The sequence below is a fragment of the Myxocyprinus asiaticus genome, chromosome 23 (genome assembly GCF_019703515.2).
Source record: "Myxocyprinus asiaticus isolate MX2 ecotype Aquarium Trade chromosome 23, UBuf_Myxa_2, whole genome shotgun sequence".
In the NCBI taxonomy this organism is placed as follows: domain Eukaryota; kingdom Metazoa; phylum Chordata; class Actinopteri; order Cypriniformes; family Catostomidae; genus Myxocyprinus; species Myxocyprinus asiaticus.
This window is the reverse complement of record NC_059366.1, coordinates 35,831,448-35,857,048: the sequence shown is the minus strand read 5'-3', so window position 1 is coordinate 35,857,048 and position 25,601 is coordinate 35,831,448. Positions and strand designations below refer to the sequence as shown.

The 25,601-nt window shown below is 38.3% G+C and overlaps 2 protein-coding genes across 3 annotated transcripts; one reads left to right on the top strand and one right to left on the bottom strand.

The window, feature by feature from the left end:
* Positions 1-7,085: 7,085 nt before the first annotated feature.
* On the top strand, positions 7,086-11,978 carry LOC127413906 (cyclin-dependent kinase inhibitor 3-like). 2 transcript variants are annotated; one of them, XM_051651475.1, is made up of 8 exons: positions 7,086-7,119; positions 7,644-7,729; positions 7,812-7,867; positions 7,946-7,990; positions 9,232-9,454; positions 11,520-11,551; positions 11,644-11,747; positions 11,835-11,978. In XM_051651475.1, the coding sequence occupies exons 2-8, from the start codon at positions 7,653-7,655 to the stop codon at positions 11,922-11,924; spliced, it is 627 nt and encodes a 208-aa protein (XP_051507435.1). In that variant the 5' UTR covers positions 7,086-7,119; positions 7,644-7,652; the 3' UTR covers positions 11,925-11,978. The 2 variants fall into 2 exon arrangements, with proteins under 2 accessions (XP_051507435.1, XP_051507434.1); XM_051651474.1 differs by having other exon boundaries at positions 7,103-7,119; positions 7,531-7,729.
* Positions 11,979-16,047: 4,069 nt separating this feature from the next.
* On the bottom strand, positions 16,048-25,398 carry LOC127413910 (protein cornichon homolog 1-like). The gene is made up of 5 exons (XM_051651481.1): positions 25,278-25,398; positions 24,396-24,464; positions 21,210-21,322; positions 17,983-18,126; positions 16,048-17,899 (listed from the first exon to the last, which is right to left on the bottom strand). The coding sequence occupies exons 1-5, from the start codon at positions 25,356-25,358 to the stop codon at positions 17,872-17,874; spliced, it is 435 nt and encodes a 144-aa protein (XP_051507441.1). The 5' UTR covers positions 25,359-25,398; the 3' UTR covers positions 16,048-17,871.
* Between the last annotated feature and the right edge of the window lie 203 nt (positions 25,399-25,601).

The window sequence follows — 25,601 nt, the reverse complement described above, 5'->3', positions numbered from 1 at the left end:
TACAGCTTGATTGGAAATGATGTCCAAAAAGTTCTATGCACACAAGTGATATTTACCTTGAATTTTCAGTTTTCATCAAACATCACGTGTCCTCATATTTTATCTCAAGCATGCTCTTCACTGAAACTTTTGTTTCAAATGTACACTAACTTTAAAAAAAATGAAATCAAAAAAATTAAAAAATAAATTAGAGGAAAAACTGTTTGGTGTCGTGGAAATGGCACTGACTAGGACATACAGTTTTCACACAATATATATATTTAAATGTTTTGGGTTTATTTCACTCTTTGTTTAGATTATTATAGTTTAAAACATGTAATAATTTGTAATTTTGTAAAGGATTTCCATAGTTTAACATTGAAAGTCTGGGTCTGGGACAAGGCTAACACAGTAAAATCTGTACAGGAAAGGCATTTGAAAAGTACCAAAAATAAATTATACAGGCCTGCTAAAAAATGTCAAGTTCAATTTTAAAAGGATAGTTAACCCAAAAATTATCTCAACATTTACTTACTAAATTACCCCCATGCCATCCCAGATGTGTATGACTTTCTTCTACAAACTAAGATTTTTAGAAGAATATCTCAGCTCTATTGGTCCATTCAATGCAAGTGAATGGTGGCCAGAACTTTGAAGCTCCAAAACGGACATAAAGGCAGCATAAATGTAATCAATATGACTCCAGTGGTTAAATCCATGTCTTCTGAAGCAAGATGATAAGTGTGGGTGAGAAACATCAATATTTAAGTCCTTTTTTACTATAAATTCTCCTCCCTGCCCAGTAGGTGGTGATATGCACAAATAATGTGAATCACCAAAAACAAAAGAAGAAGAAAGTGAAAGTGGAGATTTATAGTAAAAAAAGAACTTAAATATGTATCTGTTTCTCTCCCACATCTACCATATCGCTTCTGAAGACATGGATTTAACCACTAGAGTTGTTTGTATTACTTTTATGCTGCCTGGATGTCCTTTTTGGAGCTACAAATTTCTGGCCACCATTCACTTGCACTGAATGGACCAAAAGTGTTGAGATATTCTTCTTTAAATCTTTGTGTTCAGCAGAAAAAGAAAGTCATACACATCTGGGATGATATGAGGGTGAGTAAATGATGAGAGAATTTTTGGGTGAACTAACCCTTTAATGATTCCTTTAAAGGAACTATTCCTTTAATGAGACATAGTCTTGATGAAAATTAAACCCTGGGACATGAAATAGCCCAAAGTTAAAGAAACACCCTTACATACAGTTTGCTGTAGGGACACACTGATATAGACACATTTACATTGACTGCCTGTATTCTAGCTGCATTTACAAAAGTCAGCATTGCTCAATGACAGACACAGAAGAACCCTGCACAACTCCTACAGTTTTCTTTGACTATTGATTGAAAACCAGTTAGAAATCCTCTGTATTTCCTTTAAAAAAGGTAACAAGTTTGAACTGGAACTGCGTAAATGTGTATTTGTGTATGTCTGTGTGTTTGTTTACTTCTCTATTCCTGGATTCTTTGGTGGTTTACTGTCTTGTGCCCCACAGAACTGATGAAACTGACAACGTACTTCCTCCAACTGATCCTAAACAAAACACACATACAGTTGTGCTCAAAAGTTTGCATACCCTTGGAGAATTGGTAATATACAGCATGTACCATTTTTAAAGAAAACATGAGTGAGCAGGCAAAACACATTTCTTTTATTTCTTATGGGATTCATATTCAACTGTAGGTTATAACAGAATGGCACAATCATAAAACAAAATATGGCAACAAAGAAAAAAATGAAATGACCACTGTTCAAAAGTCTGCATACCCTTAGTTCTTAGTACAGTGTATTGCCCCCTTTAGCATCAATGACAGCATGCAGTCTTTTGTAATAGTTGTCTATGAAGCCCCAAATTCTTGCAGGTGGGATTGATGCCCATTCGTCTTGGCAAAATGCCTCCAGGTCATGCAAAGTCTTTGGTCGTCTTGCATGAACCGCACGTTTGAGATCTCCCCAGAGTGGCTTGATGATATTAAGGTCAGGAGACTGTGAAGGCCACTCCAGAACCTTCACCTTTTTCTGCTGTAACCACTGGAGGGTCAACTTGGCCTTGTGCTTAGGGTTACTGTCGTGCTCGAAAGTCCAAGAGCGTCCCATGCGCAGCTTTCATGCAGAAGAATGCAAATTGTCTTCCAGTATTTTCTGATAACATGCTGCATTTGTCTTGCCATCAATTTTCACAAGATTCCCCGTGCCTTTAGAGCTCACACACCCCCAAAACATCAGTGAGCCACCACCATGCTTCACAGTGGGGATGATATTCTTTTCACTATGGGCCTTGTTTACCCCTCTCCAAAGATAGCGCTTATGGTTGTGACCATAAAGCTCTATTTTGGTCTCGTCACTCCAAATTACAGTTTGCCAGAAGCTGTGAGGTGTGTCAAGGTGTTGTCGGGCATATTGTAACCGGGCTTTTTTGTGGCATTGGCGCAGTAAAGGCTTCTTTCTGGCAACTCAACCATGCAGCTCATTTTTGTTCAAGTATCGTCGTATTGTGCTCCTTGAAACAATCACACCGTCTTTTACCAGAGCAGCCTGTATTTCTCCTGAGGTTACCTGTTGGTTTTTCTTTGTATCCCGAACAATTCTTCTGGCAGTTGTAGCTGAAATCTTTCTTGGTCTACCTGAACTTGGCTTGATATCAAGAGATCCCCGAATTTTCCACTTCTTAATAAGTGATTGAACAGCACTGACTGGCATTTTCAAGGCTTTGGATATCTTTTTATATCCTTTTCCATCTTTATAAAGTTCCATTACCTTGTTACGCAGGTCTTTTGACAGTTCTTTTCTGCTCCCCATGGCTCAGTATTTAGCCTGCTCAGTGCATCAACATGAGAGCTAACAAACTCATTGACTATTTATACACAGACAATAATTGCAATTTAAAAAGCCACAGGTGTGGGAAATTAACCTTTAAATGCCATTTAAACCTGTGTGTGTCACCTTGTGTGTCTGTAACAAGGCCAAACATTCAAGGGTATGTCAACTTTTAATCAGGGCCATTTGGGTGATTTCTGTTACCATTATGATTTAAAAAGGAGCCAAACAACTATGTGATAATAAATGGCTTCATATGATCACTATCCTTAAATAAAAGACAGTTTTTTGCATGATCAGTCATATTTTCAAAATCAATGCCAAAATTTCACAATTTCTGCCAGGGTATGCAATCTTTTGAGCACAACTGTACATTCAGGGTCAGAAATTTACCAGATCTTGGGGCAAAAATGCCACAGAAAGTAAAAAATTTCTCTGTTGTTTAATCTGTTGTATAATATGTGATATATTTTGAAATATTCTATTAGGCCTATCTACTGTAATTGTCAGCTTACACTCACAAACAACTTCAAAACCTGAAACAGCAATTACATCAACTAGGTAGACAATGCAGTATAATCTAACAATAGTAACCGGCCAATTACTTCAAATGTATTCCAGCTGTGTGTTTGTGTTGTTATCTTGTGCATTATTTTGCTGCTACTTTTTTATTTTGATGTTGATCTGATTTTATAGGTAACAGAGGTAAAATTACACTCTCATAAAGGTAAAAAATTACCCTGAAATTCAATTCCTGGGGACAATTTCAGACAATGTATAGATAAGTTTTACAAGTGCGCAGGTGTATGTGATCTCACCTTGAGGGAAAGCACAAGACTCTCCAGGTGAAGAGCACGCTTGTTGCAGCCATGTCTTGTGTCCTCCAGTTGGCTCTGTAGCTCGGTGTTTCCCTGTTGAATTTGATTCAGCTCCAGCAGTGCACGAGAAAAACCTGCACGCAGCTCACAAACCATGCCATGAACCTGAGTACAGTCACAATACATCCACATAACCACCAGGTGAGATTCAGTTGAAAGGTGGGTGCTATGACAATTTTTCAAGACAAATTATATTATCAGTATAACAATTTGAGTGAAAAGTTACATTTAAAAAACAGTGACTATATGCACTAGGTGTAAATAGCACCTGGCACACAGCGCACCTATTTGCATTCCAATAGTTTGGTGGTAACACAGAAATTGAAGACAAACTGCGCCCTTAGTGATGCTGCAGTGGCGTGGGGTGTAAAGACAGTGTGGATGTACTTTTTTCGTGCAGACCCGGATTCAAATTCAGACCTGGCCTTTTGTCCCACTTTTTCCCATCCTGTTTCTCGTCTCCACTCTTAATATTTCCTTTAATACTACTTATGATAACAAATACAAAGTCATATAAAGGTTGATTTCCTCCCAGTGACTTAGTCACAGTGAAGGTCGGGGAGTTAATTGAAAGGTTTGATCCGGGTAAAATTAACCATGGTTTTTGGTGGAAGCCATAGTTTGCAATTATCCATGGTGATTCTACAATAATATGGTGTTAATATACATAGTAACCATGCATATAGTATTTTGTGGTTACTATGATTTTACTACAAAATACCATTGTGATCCTATGGTTACTGTTGTAAAACCATGGTTCATTTTTGGATGGGAAGGTTAGGGTTAGTGTAGGGTGTCTGTGGGACTCTAAATAAACAATTAACACGCTGCAGTGATACCCCAATACTGTTAGTATTTATTTAGCAGTGCAAATAGTATCTGCCACTATGTGCATCATTGTGCAAAATTTCAGCAAAAAAGCATCTAATATTTGCACTTGGTACAAAGAAGATGCTTTTTGTTGTTATTTCCACTTAGTGCAAATAGCCTCTGCCTTAAAAAAATTACATTAATTTCAAAACTTCTTAGTATTTGGTATGCCCCCCTTTTGCTGCAATGACAACATGCATTTGATCTGGCATGGACACCACAAGTTTGTGCAAAACCTGATGATCCACGTTATCCCAGCATGATTAAACAATGTTTCAAAGAGAATCACGTGTGCTTCAAGCAAAGCAAGGGTCAATGTCACAAATTTGCTTATATTTACTGTATTACCTAGGCATAGCGCAGAATCTTCTTCATTTCACTTATTCTAAATCATTAAACTTTCAGTTTATTTCCAAGGTCCAGACTTTCTTTAACCTATTATGTTGTTTTAAAATCTCACTGAGAAATAGTGTGTGTTTGTTACCTTAGAGATCTCTTTTCCCAGGTCTCCCTTGTGGGATTTCATTCTCTGTGTGAGGCTACGAATTTAACACATACACACACACAGTCCCAAAGGTTTGCAAACACTCTCTGTGGAGACACTCTTGACTACTAAGATCTATGTTTGGTGTCTTATAACACAGAAAGAAAACATGAGGACACTAGAAGCTTCATTCTTAAAACTGATGCTCGCTTTGCAGCCATCTTATTCAATCCATGTGTTGGATTATAATTTTATTTAAAAAAATGTATTTCTTTTAATGTTTTTTTTTTGTTTGTTTTTTTTTCGTTTTTAGGTTAAAAAAAAAAAGAGAAACAAAAATATTTATGTGTGCAATTTGTGTGTTCGTTTGTTTGTTTTACTAAGAGCTGGTCGCCATGCCAGTGAATCCCAGGTGGAGAGAAATAAACCTGCCAAACTGCTCCACCCTACAACAGAAAGTGGAAAAAGGTTAATATATATATATATATATTAGTTTGATCATGATCAACAATAAAATAAAATATCCAAAGTCTAAATAGCAGTCTGAAAACATAATTGGCACTAAATTAAATAATTAAAAAATTCAGCACTCAATAAGCACAAGTCTTTATAATCCAAACGGAATTAAAACGGAAAGCTTTCCCTCAGAAAATAAGATATATTCAATATGAAGAACCGGCGCGCGCTCACCTACCAGAAAACAAAACGCAAATTTCAAAATTTCTTTTTCTGTTTAAATGTAAATGTTATTCCATTTCTCTGACATACTGACGACCTCATGTTTGTCGTTCAATGTGTATTCCTGTGTTCCGGTCTATTCGGTGTCCCGCACTGTGTCTGACTGCGGGCGGAGAAACACCCCGCCAGCGCGCAGTGTCCGATGTTCTGAAATATTCGGTTTGTAAGATTTTCGGTTGCACTGGGCGGAGCAAACATGAATATTAATGAGTTTCCTGTTTCGTGTTAAAGCGACACTGAAAATATGAGCGCTTGCACAATCTAGCCAGTCAGTTTGAAGCTGAAACGTAATTACCTTTCCGAAAACATAGTTTAGATGAGTTGTAATCCAAGCAGGCACTGATATTTTCAGTGTCACTTTAACACGAAACAGGAAACTCGTGAATATTCATGTATGCTCCGCCCAGTGCAACCGAAAATATTAGAAACGGAATATTTCAGAACAACGGTTCAAAAAAACCGATTCACCAGTTATTTTACGTCATCGCGTAATGACGTCACTGTACATAATGCTAATACCCCGAAGTCGTAGAATACACACACAAATACATTTTGCAATACAATATAGCCGTAAGCGCATATTGCTGATTACTGAATTTTATTTAAGTTATAATAATAATAATACGGGTGTTTATTATCATCAGTGTTTCATTAAGTGATATTACAATACATCCTAAATTAAAGTTTTGCAACAAAAGCACCCAATACTGACACTGATATACAAATGCGGATGTTCTACGTATCTAAGCATATGAAGTGATTTAACTTAATAAAACTTAATAAACCCTCCCTATTTTACAGAAACCATGATTCAGCTCATAACATCTTCAGATATAATCTGCATGCACAATACTCAATAGTTAAATTCATTTACATCTCTTGACTGAAACGTTTCGCCCCTGATTTAAGTCCTCGAATGACGCTCATCAGCAGCCCATGATCAGCAGTTCTGCTGTCCTCAGATCTATTTGACCTGCACTCGTATTTCAGAGGTCTAGAATGCCTCTGGGACGCACTATGACTCTATATTACTCTTTAAATTATCTGTAATACTCTGTACATGCAACTAGACGAGCCTTTATTTTTTTTAAATTAATGCATCTAGACTCGGTAATATGTAATTAATATGTAAATCTCGCATTGAAACCTTTAAACAAACTGCAGAGTGGGCGTGCCCATACAAATAGAGGCGTGGCGTGTCTTTACACTTATCCAATTTGATTGGATGAAAAGTTCAAGTACGTTTTAAATTTTCCGCGCGTGCGTAGTGCGGAGCAGTGTGTTTTGGTGAGTTCGTTTGATGATCATCTTGCTATTTACTGTTTTGTGTTTTTATGCTGTCGTTAATTCTTCGGTTTTATAACTGTATGTTTGTTTAATTCGTTTTGCAAACAGGAATGTTACTACATTAATGAGCCTGTTGCTAATGTCACCCTTATCCATTACACTGGCTCATTCATTAATGAACCAATGACCCTCTTTTTTGGATAATGTAAACGTAGTCGTAACATAATTTAAATATATGCGATAGATGTGCGCTACGATATTTATACTATGGATATAAATATATTCTTTTGCGAACAGAGTATGTTGTGTGTTACATATACAGACTGTTTGAAGTTTATAGCAATTATACAGTTTTTTTGGTATGAATTTGTATTGACTTCTGAATTTCATAATATTTTTCCTCCTGATAAGTTAAGCCATCAGATCTGCTTTTTGGATGTCAGGATTTCAGCCTTCTCTTATGTTAGTGATTGGGGTTGACTGATGGCCTTGGTGTCATAACATCCTCATGTATACTGTTGCAGACAGAGAAAATGAGGACAAGTGGATTTGACTCATCTGACGAAGAGGATTTTGGAGAGGAGGAAGCCACACCTCTCCAGATCTCATGGTAAGCAGCAAATATACACCCACACTCACAGCTGGAGAAATAAACACTTATGAGAGTGACTAGAGCGTGTGTATTTTTGCAGGTTGTCTCTATCAGTAGTAGAGTGTTCCCAGTCTCTTGGAATCTGTTCTTTACCAGGTAAAGTGAGTGACTGAAGGAATAATGCCTCTGTATGTGTTCGTTCCATATATGAGAGAATCTCAATGCTCATTTCAGGATGCAGATATAAAGACACCAAAAGAAACCTGCAGAAAGATGTTGGTGAGTCTAACTCCCACACACGTACAGTATTGATAAAATACTAAAGCAGTGGATCTCAACTGGTGTCACGACCCAAAATGGGCTGCAGGTCTGTTCTTATAGGGTCGTGGAGAGCAGCAAACAAAAAACAATGCTAAATGCAAATATTAAAATACAACACCTTTGAAAGGAAAATTCCAGGTTAAATACGAGTTAAAGGAAAATTCTGGGTTGTGACAGTTTTGATTACCACAAAAATGTATTTCTTGAAAAAAAGCAGAAATCTTGGTTTCTGTGAGGCAATTACAATGGAAGTGAATGGTTTTTTTTTTTACCATTAAAATACTCACTGTTTCAAAAGTATAGCCACAAGACAGAAACAATATCCATGTTAACATGATTTTAGTGTGATAAAATCACTTACTAACCTTTTCTGTGTAAAGTTACAGACAATTTTACAACTTCATTACCATGACGATATGTTGTCGTCAAACCCTAAAATGACTGTAAAAATGGCGATTTAAACAAATTTACAGCTCAAATAATACACAAGTTTTAACAGAAGAAATAATGCAAGTGATTTTATAAAATTATAAGCTTCACATTTCTGCCTTTAAACCCTCTAAAAATTGGCCACATTCACTTCCATTGTAAGTGCCTCACTGTAACCCAGATTTTTGCTTTTTTTAAAGAAAAGGAGGGACGAGCTGAAATACATTTTTGTGTTAATCAACATTATGCCACAAATGCTGTCGATTGAGCTCAACTTGTGCTGAAACCAGAATATTCCTTTAATCGTGCATCGTTAGGACAGCAAAGAAAACAGGCCAATTAGTTTTTAAAAGGGAAGGGAAAATGCTTCCCATATCTATTGTTATTGACACCAAAGGCTCTGCATTCAATCAAACTTTACAGGAATTTGGCACAAAATTGGTAGAAGCTAGTCAGATTAGACCGATGCCAACACGGACATCCACTCAACCCTGAAAACCATGAACAAAACTATGCAAGATGAAAAAATACAATCCAGACTATGTTAAAAATAGGTTTACTTACAACAAGAATAAGCATGGTTTGTGCTGTCCAAAATTGTACTGTGTTGGGTTGCCACTTGATATCCAATGTGAAATTAGGATCCTGAAGCAAAACCACTGACAAAAACCACTGGTCTAAAATATATGGGAAACTCATTGTGTATATGCTCCTCAAAAATAACTCTAGGATAACTGTGATTAATATCTTGTGTGTGTGTGTGTGTGTAGCTGAGCTGTGTGATCAGGGTGTGGAAGATGTGTTTGTGTTCTGTACCAGAGGAGAGTTGGTGCTCTACAGAGTGCCCTGTCTGTTAGAGGTTTATTCTCAGCGTGGGCTCAGAGTGCATCACCTTCCTTTCCCAGACGGAGGCGCTCCAGAGCTTTCTCAGTGCTGCTGCATACTGGAAGAACTACAGGACTGCCTGCAGAATCAACGCAGGACTGTCATACAGTGAGTAACACTCAGTTACTTCATCTTGAAATAGGCTAGACTCCATGTTCTCAGTAATATGCTTTCTTTGCCAGTGTAAAAGTGTGATAATTTTCCCTTTATACTGACTTCATAACAAAGAAACATTTTAAAGGAATATCTCGGGTTAGAGTTAAGCTAAATGACAGCATTTGTGGCATAATGTTGATTACCATGAAAAAAAATAATTTCGACTTGTCCCTCCTTTTTTTTTTTTTTTTTCAATTCCCACTACTTAGTAGGTCCTCGTGGTGGCGCGATTACTCGCCTCAATCTGGGTGGCAGAGGACAAGTCTCAGTTGCCTCCGCTTCTGAGACAGTCAATCCACGCACCTTATCATGTGGCTCACTGTGCACGACACCGCGGAGACTCACAGCATGTGGAGACTCATGCTACTCTCCGCGATCCACGCACAACTTACCACGCGCCCCATTGAGATCGAGAACCACTAATCGCGACCACGAGGAGGTTACCCCATGTGACTCTACCCTCCCTAGCAACCGGGCCAATTTGGTTGCTTAGGAGATCTGGCTGGAGTCACTCAGCACACCCTGGATTTGAACTCGCTACTCCAGGGGTGGTAGTCGACGTCAATACTCGCTGAGCTACCCAGGCCCCCTGTCCCTACTTTTCTTAAAAAAATAAACAAAAAGAAAAAAAGAAGATATCTGGGTTATAGAGAGGCACTTACTATGGAAGTGAATGGAGCCAAAACATTAAAATACTCACTGTTTCAAAAGTATAGCCACAAGATGTTAACAATATGCATTGTAACATGATTTTAGTTTGAAAAATTGCTTTCTAACCTTTTCTGAATAAAGTTACAACCAATTTTACAACTTTGTTGTCAAGACAATGCAACGCTGTAAACCCTAAAATGACCATAAAATCAATGGTTAAAACAACTTTACAGCTCATACAATACAAATGTTTTAACAGAAGAATTAATGTTAGGGCTTTTATAACATAATAAATAATAAGCTTCACATTTCTGCATTTAAAACCTCCAAAAATTGACCCTATTCACTTCCATTGTAAGTGCCTCACTGTAACCTTCATTTTTGCTTTTTTTTTTTTTTTTTTTTTATAAAAGTAATAGTTCACCCAAAAAATAAAATTCTCTCATCATTTACATCCTCATGCCATCCCAGATGTGATTGACTTTCTTTCTTCTGCAGAACACAAACTAAGAATTTTAGAAGAATATTTCAGCTGTGTAGTTCCATACAAAGCAAGTGAATAGTGACCAAAGCTTTGAAGCTCCAAGAAGCATTTAACCTCCTGAGCCTTGAAGGTGACTGCTGTGTGCATTTTCACTTTCACATTCATTTTCTTCTGTTTTTTGGTGATTCAGATTATTCACTGGGTGAGGAGAATTTTTTGTAAAAAAGGACTTAAATATTGATCTTTTTTCCACCCACACCTATCATATCAACTCAGAAGACATGGATTAAACCACTAAAGTCGCATGGATTACTTTTATGCTGCCTTTTATATGCTTTTTGGAGCTTCAGAGTTTTGGTCACTATTCACTTGCATTGTATGGACTTACAGAGCTGAAAAATTATTCTAAAAATCTTTATGTTCGTCAGAATAAAGAAAGTCATACACATCTGGGATGTGATGAGGGTGAGTAAATGATGAGAGAATTTTCATTTTTGGGTGAACTTTTCCTTTTGAAGAAAAGGAGGGATGAGTCAAAATTATTGTTTGTAATCAACATTAATATGCCACAAATGCTGTTGTTTGAGCTTACGTTTGAACTCAGTATTAAGGATTTTTAAGAATTAATTAAAAACAAAATATATATATAAGGAAAATATTTATTTTCTCACTATTAATCAAATCACATATTGTTCCAAACCCTTTTGACTTTGGAATATTGTATATTGCTGTTGTTATTATTATTATTTTATACAGTATATAATAATTTATATTAAAAAGAAATTGAGTTGCTCATACTTTGGACCATGTGCCCATTCTAATGGCTCATTTAGCAGTTTTTCTCATCATATTCTAATTGTGTTAAATTTTTTTCATCCACAGTTGTTACGGAGGCCTGGGGCGGTCAGGATTAAGTAAGTGTCAAACACTCAAAGAGAGCACATTGTTATGGTTAATGTTATGAGCCCCTTGTGTGTGTTTGAGTTTATTTTTTGTCTTGTCACAGTTGCTGCATGTTTGCTACTGCAACTCTCTGTCTCTATGACGCCCAGTAAAGCTCTGGAAATCCTGAGGGAGCTGAGAGGGGGTGGAGCCATTCAGACCGTCAAGGTGACAGGCAACATCCAAAACCCTAAACACATCACTTCCCCAAACTCTGTCTCTGTGTTAATGAGGTTTCATCATTGTCTTTCATAGCAATACAACTTCCTTCACGAGTTTCGGGATAAGCTTGAAGCCTATCAAGGATCCAAAGAGCGTCTTTCAGAGAGATCAGTGTCCAGATGATCCACCAGACATACAGATGATGTGAAAGCAAAATAAATTATGTTGATTGGTGGCTTTGCTCTTGCGATTTTCTATTTTGATCATGAATGCATGTGTTATTTTCTAATGGCACTTTAAATAGTATGTATTTTTATGAACTGATTTTATTATATTGAGCTTAATATACAGTATAGCGTTAGCTTTGCCATTACATTGAACAATTAAATAAGTTGCCTAAACATAACATAATGTGTCTTGACTGATCCTGGCCAGCTACCAGTACTAGTTCAAATCCAGACTGATGCTTATTTTATGTCTGGGAAGCCATATATGCAATGAAAGTGAATGGTGATAAATGGTTATATATATATATATATATATATATATATATATATATATATCAAAATCGAAGTCAAAATCAAAAGTAACAGTCAGTATCTGGTGTGGCCACCAGCTACTGATTTGCAAAGTTCCCGGACATTTCTGGGGGGAATGGCCCTAGCCCTCACCCTCCGATCCAACAGGTCCCAGATGTGCTCAATGGGATTGAGATCCGGGCTCTCCGCTGGCCATGGCAGAACACTGACATTCCTGTCTTGCAGGAAATCACGCACAGAACGAGCAGTGTGGCTGGTAGCACTGTCGTGCTGGAGGGTCATGTCAGGATGAGCCTGCAGGAAGGGTACCACATGAGAGAGGAGGATGTCTTCCCTGTAACGCACAGCGTTGAGATTGCCTGCTATGACAACAAGCTCAGTCCAATGATGCTGTGACACACCGCCCCAGACCATGACGGACCCTCCACCTCCAAATCGATCCCGCTCCAGAGTACAGGCCTCGGTGTAACGCTCATTCCTTCGACGATAAACGCGAGTCCAGCCATCAACCCTGGTGAGACAAAACCGTGACTCGTCAGTGAGGGGCACTTTTTGCCAGTCCTGTCTGGTCCAGCGAAGGTGGTTTTGTGCCCATAGACGATGTTGCCGGTGATTGCAGACAGTCTGAGCACTGATGGAGGGATTGTGCGTTCCTGGTGTAACTCAGGCAGTTGTTGCCATCCTGTACCTGTCCCGCAGGTGTGATATTCAGATGTACTGATCCAGTGCAGGTGTTGTTACACGTGTTCTGCCACTGCAAGGATGATCAGCTGTATATAAGTATTCACAGCCTTTGTTCAATACTTTGTTGAAGCACCTTTGGCACCAATTACAGCCTCAAGTCTTTTTGAGTATGATTCTACAAGCTTGGCACACCTATTTTTGGGCAGTTTCTCCCATTCTTCTTTGCAGGACCTCTCAAGCTCCATCAGGTTGGAAGGGGAGCGTCGGTGCACAGCCATTTTCAGATCTCTCCAGAGATGTTCAATCGGGTTCAAGTCTGGGCTCTGGCTGGGCCACTCAAGGGCATTCACAGAGTTGTCCCGTAGCCACTCCTTTGTTATCTTGGCTGTGTGCTTAGGGTCGTTGTCCTGTTGGAAGATGAACCTTCGCCCCAGTCTGAGGTCCAGAGCGCTCTGGAGCAGGTTTTCATCAAGGATGTCTCTGTACATTGCTGCATTCATCTTTCCCTCGATCCTGACTAGTCTCCCAGTTCCTGCCGCTGAAAAACATCCCCACAGCATGATGCTGCCACCACCATGCTTCACTGTAGGGATGGTATTGGCCAGGTGATGAGCGGTGCCTGGTTTCCTCCAGACATGATGCTTGCCATTGAGGCCAAAGAGTTCAATCTTTGTTTCTCATGGTCTGAGAGTCCTTCAGGTGCCTTTTGGCAAACTCCAGGCGGGCTGTCATGTGCCTTTTACTGAGGAGTGGCTTCCGTCTGGGCACTCTACCATACAGGCCTGATTGGTGGAGTGCTGCAGAGATGGTTGTTCTTCTGGAAGGTTCTCCTCTCTCCACAGAGAAACGCTGGAGCTCTGTCAGAGTGACCATCGGGTTCTTGGTCACCTCCCTGACTAAAGCCCTTCTCCCCCGATCGCTCAGTTTGGCCGGGTGGCCAGCTCTAGGAAGAGTCCTGGTGGTTCCAAACTTCTTCCATTTATGTATAATGGAGGCCACTGTGCTCACTGGGACCTTCAATGCTGCAGACATTTTTCTGTACCCTTCCCCAGATCTGTGCCTCGATACAATCCTGTCTCGGAGGTCCACAGACAATTCCTTGGACTTCATGGCTTGGTTTGTGCTCTGACATGCACTGTTAACTGTGGGACCTTATACAGTGGTGTGAAAAAGTGTTTGCCCCCTTCCTGATTTCTTATTTTTTTGCATGTTTGTCACACTTAAATGTTTCAGATCATCAAACAAGTTTAAATATTAGTCAAAGATAACACAAGTAAACACAAAATGCAGTTTTTAAATGAAGGTTGTTATTATTAAGGGAAAACAAAATCCAAACCTACATGGCCCTGTGTGAAAAAGTGATTGCCCCCTAAACCTAATAACTGGTTGGGCCACCCCTTAGCAGCAACAACTGCAATCAAGCGTTTGCGATAACTTGCAATGAGTCTTTTACTACGTTGTGGATGAGTTTTGGCCCACTCATCTTTGCAGAATTGTTGTAATTCAGCCACATTGGAGGGTTTTTGAGCATGAACTGCCTTTTTAAGGTCATGCCACAGCATCTCAATAGGATTCAGGTCAGGACTTTGACTAGGCCACTCCAAAGTCTTCATTTTGTTTTTCTTCAGCCATTCAGAGGTGCACTTGCTGGTGTGTTTTGGATCATTGTCCTGCTGCAGAACCCAAGTTCGCTTCAGCTTGAGGTCACGAACAGATGGCCGGACATTCTCCTTCAGGATTTTTTGGTAGACAGCAGAATTCATGGTTCCATTTATCACAGCAAGTCTTCCAAGTCCTGAAGCAGCAAAACAGCCCCAGACCATCACACTACCACCACCATATTTTACTGTTGGTATGATGTTCTTTTTCTGAAATGCGGTGTTACTTTTACGCCAGATGTAATGGGACACACACCTTCCAAAAAGTTCAACTTTTGTCTCGTCGGTCCACAGAGTATTTTCCCAAAAGTCTTGGGGATCATCAAGATGTTTTCTGGCAAAAATGAGACGAGCCTTAATGTTCTTTTTGCTCAGCAGTGGTTTTCGTCTTGGAACTCTGCCATGCAGGCCAGGAGTCATGAACACTGACCTTAACTGAGGCAAGTGAGGCCTGCAGTTCTTTGGATGTTGTTGTGGGGTCTTTTGTGACCTCTTGGATGAGTCGTCGCTGCGCTCTTGGGGTAATTTTGGTCGGCCGGCCACTCCTGGGAAGGTTCACCACTGTTCCATGTTTTCACCATTTGTGGATAATGGCTCTCACTGTGGTTCTCTGGAGTCCCAAAGCTTTAGAAATGGCTTTATAACCTTTTCCAGACTGATAGATCTCAATTACTTTCGTTCTCATTTGTTCCTGAATTTCTTTGGATCTCGGCATGATGTCTAGCTTTTGAAGATCTTTTGGACTACTTCACTTTGTCAGGCAGGTCCTATTTAAGTAATTTCTTGATTGAGAACAGGTGTGGCAGTAATCAGGCCTGGGTGTGGCTAGAGAAATTGAACTCAGGTGTGATAAACCACAGTTATGTTTTAACAGGTGGGGCAAACACTTTTTCACACAGGGCCATGTAGGTTTGGATTTTGTTTTCCCTTAATAATAACAACCTTCATTTAAAAACTGCATTTTGTGTTTACTTGTGTTATCTTTGACTAATATTTAAACTTGTTTGATGATCTGAAACATTTAAGTGTGACAAACATGCAAAAAAATAAGAAATCAGGAAGGGGGCAAACACTTTTTCACACCACTGTATAGACAGGTGTGTGCCTTTCCAAATTATGTCCAATCAACTGAATTTACCACAGGTGGACTCCAATCAAGTTGTAGAAACGTCTCAAGGATGATCAGTGGAAACAGGATGCACCTGAGCTCAATTTTGAGTGTCATGGCAAAGGCTGTGAATACTTATGTACATGTGATATTTTTTTTCCCGTTTTTTATTTTTAATAAATTTGCAAAGATTTCAAACAAACTTCTTTCACGTTGTCATTATGGGGTATTGTTTGTAGAATTTTGAGGAAAATAATTAATTTATTTTTCTGGTGGACTATCACCAAATTATATTTTATAATGCTAGACCAGACTGGTACAGTATCTGTTTTTATTAAAGCCATTGGCGTTTACATTTTTTTATTAAACGTACTTTTGCAACACAAAGCATATAGAAAAATATAGGCTTACAGATAGTTCTTTGTTTCATTTTCTTCAATGTATTGAAATTTTTCATTTTTAACATCAAAACTGAATGTATACTGAAACATACATGTACTGTATAATGTGTTCATGTTTTCTTTCTTTTTTTTCCTCAGTATTCAACAGTGACAAAGCAGGAAAAAAGCAGTTTTTTCAGTTTTATTTTTAACATGACTTTTTCATTATTCAACAAAAATATGTGCCAACTTTTGGCAACAATAATGATTATTCATAAAATGATCAGATTACAGTAGGAGTTCTGATATTATAAAGAAAAAAAGAAACATTTTATCAGACTAAACCAAAACTGGGTTTGATTTATTTTTTGCCCCTATCCCTATTTTAATCAAATAACCTTGAGTTATGGGTACAGACAGCAGATGTCACCCATCACTAAAAAGGGAGAGATCAGTGTATTTACTAATATATAACATATATAATATGGGCCATGAGCAGCTGTCATGAGAGATTGTCTGAGAAAACTTTGTTTGGAATTTTAAAGCAATATTACAAGCAAAAAAAATACTTTTTATTTTTTTTAAATCACAATTTACTACAGTTCAGGCAAAGACTTTATAACATTCAAACGCACACATCAGGCTGGAATCACACACATGAAGGTTATGAAGCAGGAAAAATTTTAAAATATCACAGCAAAAATATTATATTTCTCTAAATGTCTCATAAGCGGTCCAGATTGGTGATTAGGTTTCAATGTGGTTTCAGGATTCACCCACACAGCTCTGATCTGAATGCTGGTAAAACACCAGATTAAAATACTACCAGCATCACCATCAGTCCACAATTACTGACAGATTAAAAGAAAATGGTTTCTTGGCACACTGAGATCATGCCAACATTAAACCTAAATATTCAATAGAAAATAGTGTTCACTCCCATCTCTTCTATATTACAAAAAAACACAATTACAACTGAAGTAAACAAGAACAAGAAAACAATTCCTCTTAGAAATGCAAAACGCACACAAAAAATAAAGTTTAAAAGCAAAAAGATTGAGGAGTATTTCCAGGCTATGTGCAGTTGTCTTCCACACACTGAAAGCATCAGTTCTTATTTGCTACAAGCAAGACTAATTAATGGCTGTAACACTGAAATGGAGAATTAAAAGTCATCTGATAAGAACCATCAATATGAAGTAGATCACCTGTATTAGCTCAGAAATGTGGACTGGCAAGATCAAAAACCACTGAAGCAGCACACAACTCTGGACAAATTAAAGAACTGACTGAGCTACAAGGCAGTAATATTTTGTAGATAAAATAAGTCTATGACATCTGTAAAAATGCTACCATCAAGATATTTATTTTGTCCCACAGTTTGAAGAAGTTGATGAGAGTAAAATCTTTGAACATATCCATCAGCTCTTTAGTTTTTAAGCCCTTGTGTCTCTGCTTTAGACATGATCCAGTCAGTGTAAACAGATTCATCTCATCTACTGATGCTTTCAGTGTGTGAAGAGGCTTGACATGTGCATATAGTGTGTCTTGTTTTTGTGTGTGCGCGGTTCTGGAGGTGTGCAGGCTGCCTGCATCCAGAATCGCTCTTGGCTGATGCAGATTAAATAAAGTCAAACATCCATTTGAAACAGCGGAGCAGAACTGAGAGACGGCAGAGTTCAAATTCAGCTCCATTCAGGTTTTAAAATCAGAGCATCTCAAAATTCTTCATACACTCTTCCAAAGCAGCAGCATCCGGTTTTAAGAGCTCACCAAAACATAGATCATCCTACAAAAGAAACACCAGAAATATTAAACACTTTAAAGAAAAAGAAAATGAGAGAAAGTTATGATAAATAACTCTGTACATACCCATAAAGATAGTAGAAGAACGACAGGAGGTAGAAAGCGAGTTTGCACCAGCCCTCCTTCTGACAGTATGCCAGAATATCCGCGTTCATTATAGTAGTGGGGTCATATAAGCCAGGTCCACTCATCACAGGGCGACTCGTATACCTGCATACACACAAACACTCTTGCTACTGAACTTTGTGCAATTCATTAACTTTACAGATTTACAGTTTACACTAGCTCAACATATCTGCTGAGGTGCATTTGCATATTCTCACCACAGAATATGCAAATCTACTATATATTTATTGAGGCTAGGCAAAATGGGGGGATCCCTCAATATTGTTCAGCCTTTTGATGATATTTTATATATTCCAATATTTATGCATTTTCTCTGACATTATTGTAAAAAACTATCACAGACCCAGAGTTTTGTTTAGCACTATACATTCTGTTATCAACCCCCCTGATACCGTCTGCTTTCATATGTCATCTGCAACCTGCAAAGATTTTCTAAAAAAGATTTGTTAATAAGATTGATGATATTAAGACTCATATTCCATCTGCTGCTAATGACCCATCTGCCCCTCCTGTCTGAGCTGTTGCGTTTGGCCAGTTTGAGCCATTCTGATAAATATTGTACACCTAAAATCTACAGACTGTTAAACAGTTTAATCTACTTAAACAGGTATTTGATATTGTTGGTCCTAGTATCCTGTCTATAATCAATAGCTGCCTTGCAACAAAGTCTGTGCCAGCCTATTTAAAACATGCTGTAGTGCAGCCTTGCAGAAAGCTTGGAGAAAGTTGTTCTTCAACTGCAGACTTTTTTGGACAAGAATGCTGTTTGAGGTCTTTCAATCTGGTTTTAGAGCACACCATAGCACAGAATCTGCACTTTTAAAAGTTCTGAATGATGTTTTGCTAGTTGTAGATGCTGGAGACTCCACAATACTGGTGCTCTTAGACCTTGGTGCAGCATTCGATACCATTAATCACGATATCTTTATAGCCCAGCTTGAACAGTCTGTGGGTCTCCAAGGAACTGTTCTCAAGTGGTTTAAGTCATATTTGAACAATACAAGTTTTTCAGTTAATATTGGTGATTTTTCATCTAGCATTGCTCCTCTTACCTGTGGGATCCCCCAAGGCACTACCCTTGGCCCCATCCTGTTTTCATTGTATATGCTTCCCATTGGGTCTGTTTTTAACAAGCATGGCGTTTCTTTTCACAGCTATGCATACGACACTCAAATCTATGCCTTTGAAAAAGAAAAACAATCCTATAGAGCCCCTGCTGGCTTGTTTGGAGGATTTAAAATCTTAGATGGCATTAAACCTTTACACCTCAATGAAAAAAAAAAAAAAAAAAAGGAGATTGTTGTGTTTGGGGCCTCTGATGGTGTTTGCACTTAAAAATTTAACCTAGGCGCTCTAGCTCCCTATAGTAAACCTATGGTGAAGAACTTAGGGGTACTATTTGACAGTTCTCTTAAATGACAAACAGATAAATTCTGCTGTCAAATCGAGTTTTTGGCCAAAGATTACTGATTACTGGCCAAAATTAAGCCTCCTCTTTAAATTATTTTGAGAGGCTGATGCACGCATTGGTTTTCACGTCAAAGTTACTGTAATTCCCTTTATATAGGAATCAGCCAGTCATCTTTGTCACGACTGCAAATGGTTCAGAATGCTGCAGATAGACTCCTGACGGGTATTCGTAAACGAGACCACTTCACCCCAATATTAGCTTCTCTTCATCGGCTACTGCTTCATTATAGAATTGATTTTAAGATCTTATAGTTTGTTTTTAAATCTTTAAATGGGTTAGCACTCTGCTATCTTTCTGACCTTTTACACTTACACAAGCCCCTTAAATCTCTTAGGTCATCTGATCACAGGATTTAAGTGTCCCTAGGTCCAGACTCAAACTAAAAGTAGGCTTTGGAACAGTCTACCCCTGCATATTAGCATATTTCTTCTGAATCTAAATTAAAAACTAATCTTTTCTCCGAGGCTTTTAATTAACCGTGAGCTAAGATTTGTTTGTCTCCTTGTTTAGTATGCTTATTTGATGCATCTATACTTATGCTTGTTATTATTTATCTTCTACTTATTTTATTTTACATTGGTCAACAGTCCATTGTTTTTAATTGTGCTTTATAAATAAACTGCCTTGCTTTTATCCAAAGCGACTTACAAATGAGGAACAATCAAGATGTCGCACAAATATCTACAATATCTACAATATTTCACTGCCAAGTTCTCAGAGTAGCTGGAGTGGTACAAAAGCTACCGCAGAAGAAAGACACAAACAAGTTTTTGTTTTTTTTTTATAACTGAAAAAAACAAAAAACAGTTTGTCTGCAAGTCAAACGCTTACAGCATTAACAGCTTCATTGATAATAGTAGCGAACCAATATTACAGACCTTGCCGCTAAGGAAATAATTATGAACATCTAAATAATGATACAATTTCATCGCTTATCTCGCATAGATGTGCTCGGTATCAACAACACGTCTGGATTAATCACTTCAGGTAAATGTTTGGTGTTTTTGATATATGAAAAATGCCACATGGCACATGTGAATTTATTTATTTATTTTTCCTCTTTTCTCCCAATTCCCACTACTTACTAGGTCCTCGTGGTGGTGCGGTTACTCACCTCAGTCTGGTTGGCGGAGGATAAGTCTCAGTTGCCTCCGCTTCCGAGACAGTCAATTTGCGCATCTTATCACGTGGCTCGCTGTGCTTGACACCGCGGAGACTCCCAGCATGTGGAGGCTCATGCTACACTCCGCGATCCACGCACAACTTACCACGCGCACCACTGAGAGCGAGAACCACTTAATCGGGACCACGAGGAGGTTACCCCATGTGATTCTACCCTCCCTAGCAACCAGGCCAATTTGGTTGCTTAGGAGACCTTGCTGGAGTCACTCAGCACACCCTGGATTCGAACTCACGATTCCAGGGGTGGTAGTCAGCGTCAATACTTGATGAGCTACCCAGGCCCCGATTCATTTTTTTTTATTTTTTATTTGCTTCATTTAAGTGATGATGCAAATGGATCAAAGACAATACACATTTGCCTTAACACCTTTATGTTCATAACTTTTTGGCCAAAAAAAAAAAGCATTTAAATCATCTCAAAATTTAAAATGATGCTTCAATTTATATTGCCAGTATAAAATACTCAGTCCTAGTGTTTAGCTGTGACTAATTTTGGGCTGAAGGCCACACCCACCTCCAGACATGATAGGCCAGCAGAGGCATGTTGAGTCCAAGCGTCAGCCACTCTGTGGCGCACAGGAACATCACACAGAAGAACACATGGATGAGGTACTCCGGCAACACGAGCTGAGGAGTCCACACAATACACGGTCAAAAAACAGACAAAACACATACACAGATTTATCTCAGAGACAGAGTTCTATTGCACCTTAATCCTGTTAACAAAACTAGGAATGAAGGCCAAGTCTAGCCAATTAGGGGAAAGAATCAGAATTAGGATTCCCCTATTCCATCAGCACTACTATTTACTATCTGCAAAATAGATTAACCTGAACACCTCCACACCTCAGAAGAACCTCTGAAATAGCTCATTAGTATAAGGCTGAATGTCTGAAAACAGTCGTAAGTCATAATTTAAATAAAACAATTCAATAAAAAAAAAATTTTGTCCAGATAAATTAAACTGAAGTCTCAATCAAGTGACCTCAAACTACTGAGCATAGACTATGAAATAAAACCTCACGCAATTGCACCTTTTGTGTTTTATTTCAGTTGTCTCATACTCATGTAAAATTGAGCTTTAAACTCAGAGATGTTCTGAGAAAATATATTAAGAGACATGAAATGAAAACAGGGTGCCTGTGTCTCGTCTTTGAATACAAAATACACGGAACGAAACATAAGAAAACTATAGTGTATTGACTAGCTTGTTGAAATATTTATTGTACATGTTCTCAAATTCAAATCTACAAACTTTTTTTGCAATGTTTTGCAACATTTTTACTTTCTAACAGAAGTCCAACAGGCGTGTAGCTGGTCTGTAGGCTTGCTTTAAAACTGAGACTGTGTAGAATGAACAGTCCGTGGGACAGTTTAACCAAAATCAGAGTTGACGTCGTTAAATGCAATGTCAGTGACATTCCAAGGCTCAACTAAAGTGATGGAGACAGTGTGATCACAACAGATCCATACCCGTTGCAGCCAAATAAGGTCAATTGCCTTCAGGGCACGCACTCACGAGACAACACGCTGTAAAAGACAAAGCTGAATCCAGCTTCTTAATCGCCGCCTTCTTGTTCAGTAGAAGGATTGTGGTGCTCAAGTTTTTCTTCGCCACAACCCAACTCAAGCTCTGGCAAGTAAAATCTGAATTTTTACTTGCCAGTGGTTAATAAAATTCATATTGGTCTAGCATTCACTAGCATTATATGGACCTACAGAGTGGAGATATTCTTCTGCAGAATACAAAGATTTTTAGAAGAACAAAATTCAGACACATCTGGGATGGCATGAGAGTGAGTAATTGATGAGAATTTTCATTTTTGGGAGAACTATTCCTTCAAATCATGCAACTGTCATGTCCTATAGTAGTCGAGGTGTTGTAAAAAACACAATTAACCCTGTTTATTTTAAATTTAGTTAGAGTATTATTGGAAATATATCTATAGAGAGTGCGCTTGGGTTCTCTTAATAGGCAAACAGAACATCTGGTCATTAGCAAATTACTGCCCAAAAAAACAGTAGAGCTCACCCACTGGGCCAACAGACATAGGAATAGGAAGAGTGGTAGGTATAGTGATTGTGTTTTATAGGGATACAATGCCAGTGCCAGGCAGAGTGAAAACAGCAGCCATGCTGCAGGAAGGAGCAGCTACAAGGGCTGCCCCTGCTATGCCTGATCATTATCGGCAAATAAAGACACCACATTAGGCCATGCAGAGAGAGAAAGAATGTGTGCATGTTTTGAGGTGTGAGGATTCTGCTTTTGCCCAACCCAAACACAAAGTAAAAAAAAAAAAAAAAAAAAAAAATCAAAGTGGAGGGCAATTATGGAAAAAAAAAAAAAAAAAAAAAACTGTTTTTAAATGGTCTAAATTATCTTCTGAGATTATCAAGTATTCTGGAAGGATAATTACACATGTCTAGATTAATGTGCACCACTACACCCGATCCTCTTTCCCAGACGAACTGTCTCACCCTTCATTAACCTCATCCATCACACAATCGCACTTATGAAATAATGACAGCTTTCCCTTTTGAACTCTTGATCTCCCACGATCAAAATACATCAGCACTGCACTTCATTACTCTTACATCTGTCATAAATTATATTATTATTATATTAAATTATATTATTATTATATTATATTCTCTCTTAACAACTGACTATCAACCGACAGCCTGAATGTCAATACAGTACAATACAACCTACTGTACATTCTATATCTATATACTTTTTTATTTTTATTGAATGTGTATCTATATTGTGCATATTGTATACTGTGTTGTGTGTAATTATGTGTATATTAGCCTTTAAATTGTGTTGTGTTAATGATGTTATTTTAAATTGGTATATGTCTCATCACTGTCACGACTGCTATGTTGATCGGAACTGCACCTCCTAATGATCCTAATGATGACATTGTTTTATAGCTGTGCCACGTTTAGAACACTTTAAAAGAAGTGGTAACAACGGAGTTAGTTGCTCTGGGTAAAGAGCAAATGGAGGGGGGACAGAACGACGCATGCATATTCTTAGCATTTGCAAGTCTTTTCAGTTAACACATTTACCTATAAACAACTGTGCAGATTACACCTGCATCTCCCCCCTAATCCCACAGTAACGGACTAAACCAGCCAAATTTGAGTGAGATACGAAAAACCATGCTGGGGTAATCTGTGCTTTTTTTAATGCTGGACTGGGCTGCACGATCTGTTTGCAATGGCAGATGGAGCGTGCTCAAAAAATCTGTTTTATTCAGCGTTATTTTTACAATTCTGATTGGTGACTCACTCAAAATACTTCAACTTTACCGCACCTCTTCCTATTTAGTTTAACTGACAATTTGTACATTGACGCGTTAGTTAACTGAAAAGACATTTGTAAACACTCTGCTCATGCACACAGACAGTTACTGATCTTAAGCTGAATTCTGGTACCAACCTTCAGAGCAAGCCTGACCCTTTTAATTTTTTTCACCCTGTCAACTGTCTTTGAGCCAGAGAAAAAAAATAAAAATAAATATAAAAAATAAAGACAATAATTCAAATAAGAAAATCGAACAAAAGAACTGATAGGGTTGGAAAGCAACATTCACTGCAGATGATTAAATAGATTAGCAGAACATTTTTGCGATAGATGAGAGGAAACAGGAGTGCATGCAATCACCCACCATCTCTCTCATACACTTTCACTCACCGGGTTTAACGTGTTACATTGGTCTATGGGATTCTTATAGTCAGTCTTCAGCTCATCAAATGCGATTATCTAAAAAAGAAGATAGAGATGATCAAGGCATGGAATACAAACATCACTTCCTACATTACCAGAATTCAGTGTCCACACGAATCTATAAGAAAAACAGTCTCTGAATGTATTTGAAATCTTTGATTCCAATTTTAATTGATTGATTGTGTCAAAGCAGAAATGTGATACTGGCTCCATTTGCACTGAAAATATTTTCTCTCTCTTATATAACAGGTTAATTGCACCAGGCAGCAATAAAGCAGCCTGAACACTGGTGCTGTTCTATCTACAAATAACTCAAAATGTGACTCCAGTTTGACCAAACAGAAAAGTTCTAATTCTGACATGGAAAACCCCAAAGGATGGGAACCAACCCCATATTATATATTTTAGACAAACTTAATTGCATTTATCTTTTAAATCAGTTTTTTGTTATTATATTTCTGCTATTGCTTTAACCAGTAGTTTTTACTTACACCCACAGATCTGTAAACACATGCACGAGAGCCGAATGGGAGCGCGCACCCCATACGCTTGTGATAAATTAAAGCTACAGCAAATAAATATATAACACATGTGACCAATTCTACACATACAGCGTATTAAACGTGGTTAACACTGGAGTTAATGACTTTAAAGGCATATAAATGCCTGAATAGTTCAAAGGAAGAACACCGGTAATAGTTATCATGGGTGTTACCAGCACGCGCTCGTGCCATTCATTCGCATTTGTCTCGCGCTCCGCTACATTTTTAACTTATGACACTACCCTCCGAGCATCTGCGCGTTCATAACCCCACCGCCTTGGTTCAGATTTGTATTCAAAACACTTACGTGCCAAATAGCGAAGAAAATAAGGGCCGCCGTCAACAGTAACGTCAGCATATAACAAAAGGCCGCGAACGTGAACGCCATTTTTCGCTCATGTGGACTTGTGACGTAGAGACAGCTGCAGGTCACGTGACTGACAAAGTCACATGGATGCTCGAAGAAACGTGATAGTAACGAGATTATTCAATAATAAGACAAAACACTTTTTTATTATTGTTATAAATATGTAAGATGCATACAAACATATACAACTCACAACCAATGTGAATGGAAAAAATATATTTTTAATTTATTCCAGGGGTAAAGTTAAAAAATTAAGGCTACAAT

Bases quoted from the DNA above. Each gene is read 5' to 3' on its own strand.
- LOC127413906 (XM_051651475.1), top strand. From the start codon at position 7,653: ATGAGGACAAGTGGATTTGACTCATCTGACGAAGAGGATTTTGGAGAG. The intron at 7,868-7,945 runs GTAAAGTGAGTG...TGCTCATTTCAG, and splicing joins TGGAATCTGTTCTTTACCAG to GATGCAGATATAAAGACACC. The intron at 7,991-9,231 runs GTGAGTCTAACT...GTGTGTGTGTAG, and splicing joins AAACCTGCAGAAAGATGTTG to CTGAGCTGTGTGATCAGGGT.
- LOC127413910 (XM_051651481.1), bottom strand. From the start codon at position 25,358: ATGGCGTTCACGTTCGCGGCCTTTTGTTATATGCTGACGTTACTGTTG. The intron at 24,465-25,277 runs GTAAGTGTTTTG...CTTCTTTTTTAG, and splicing joins TTTTCTTCGCTATTTGGCAC to ATAATCGCATTTGATGAGCT. The intron at 18,127-21,209 runs GTGGGTGTGGCC...GTGTGTATGCAG, and splicing joins CTGGCCTATCATGTCTGGAG to GTATACGAGTCGCCCTGTGA.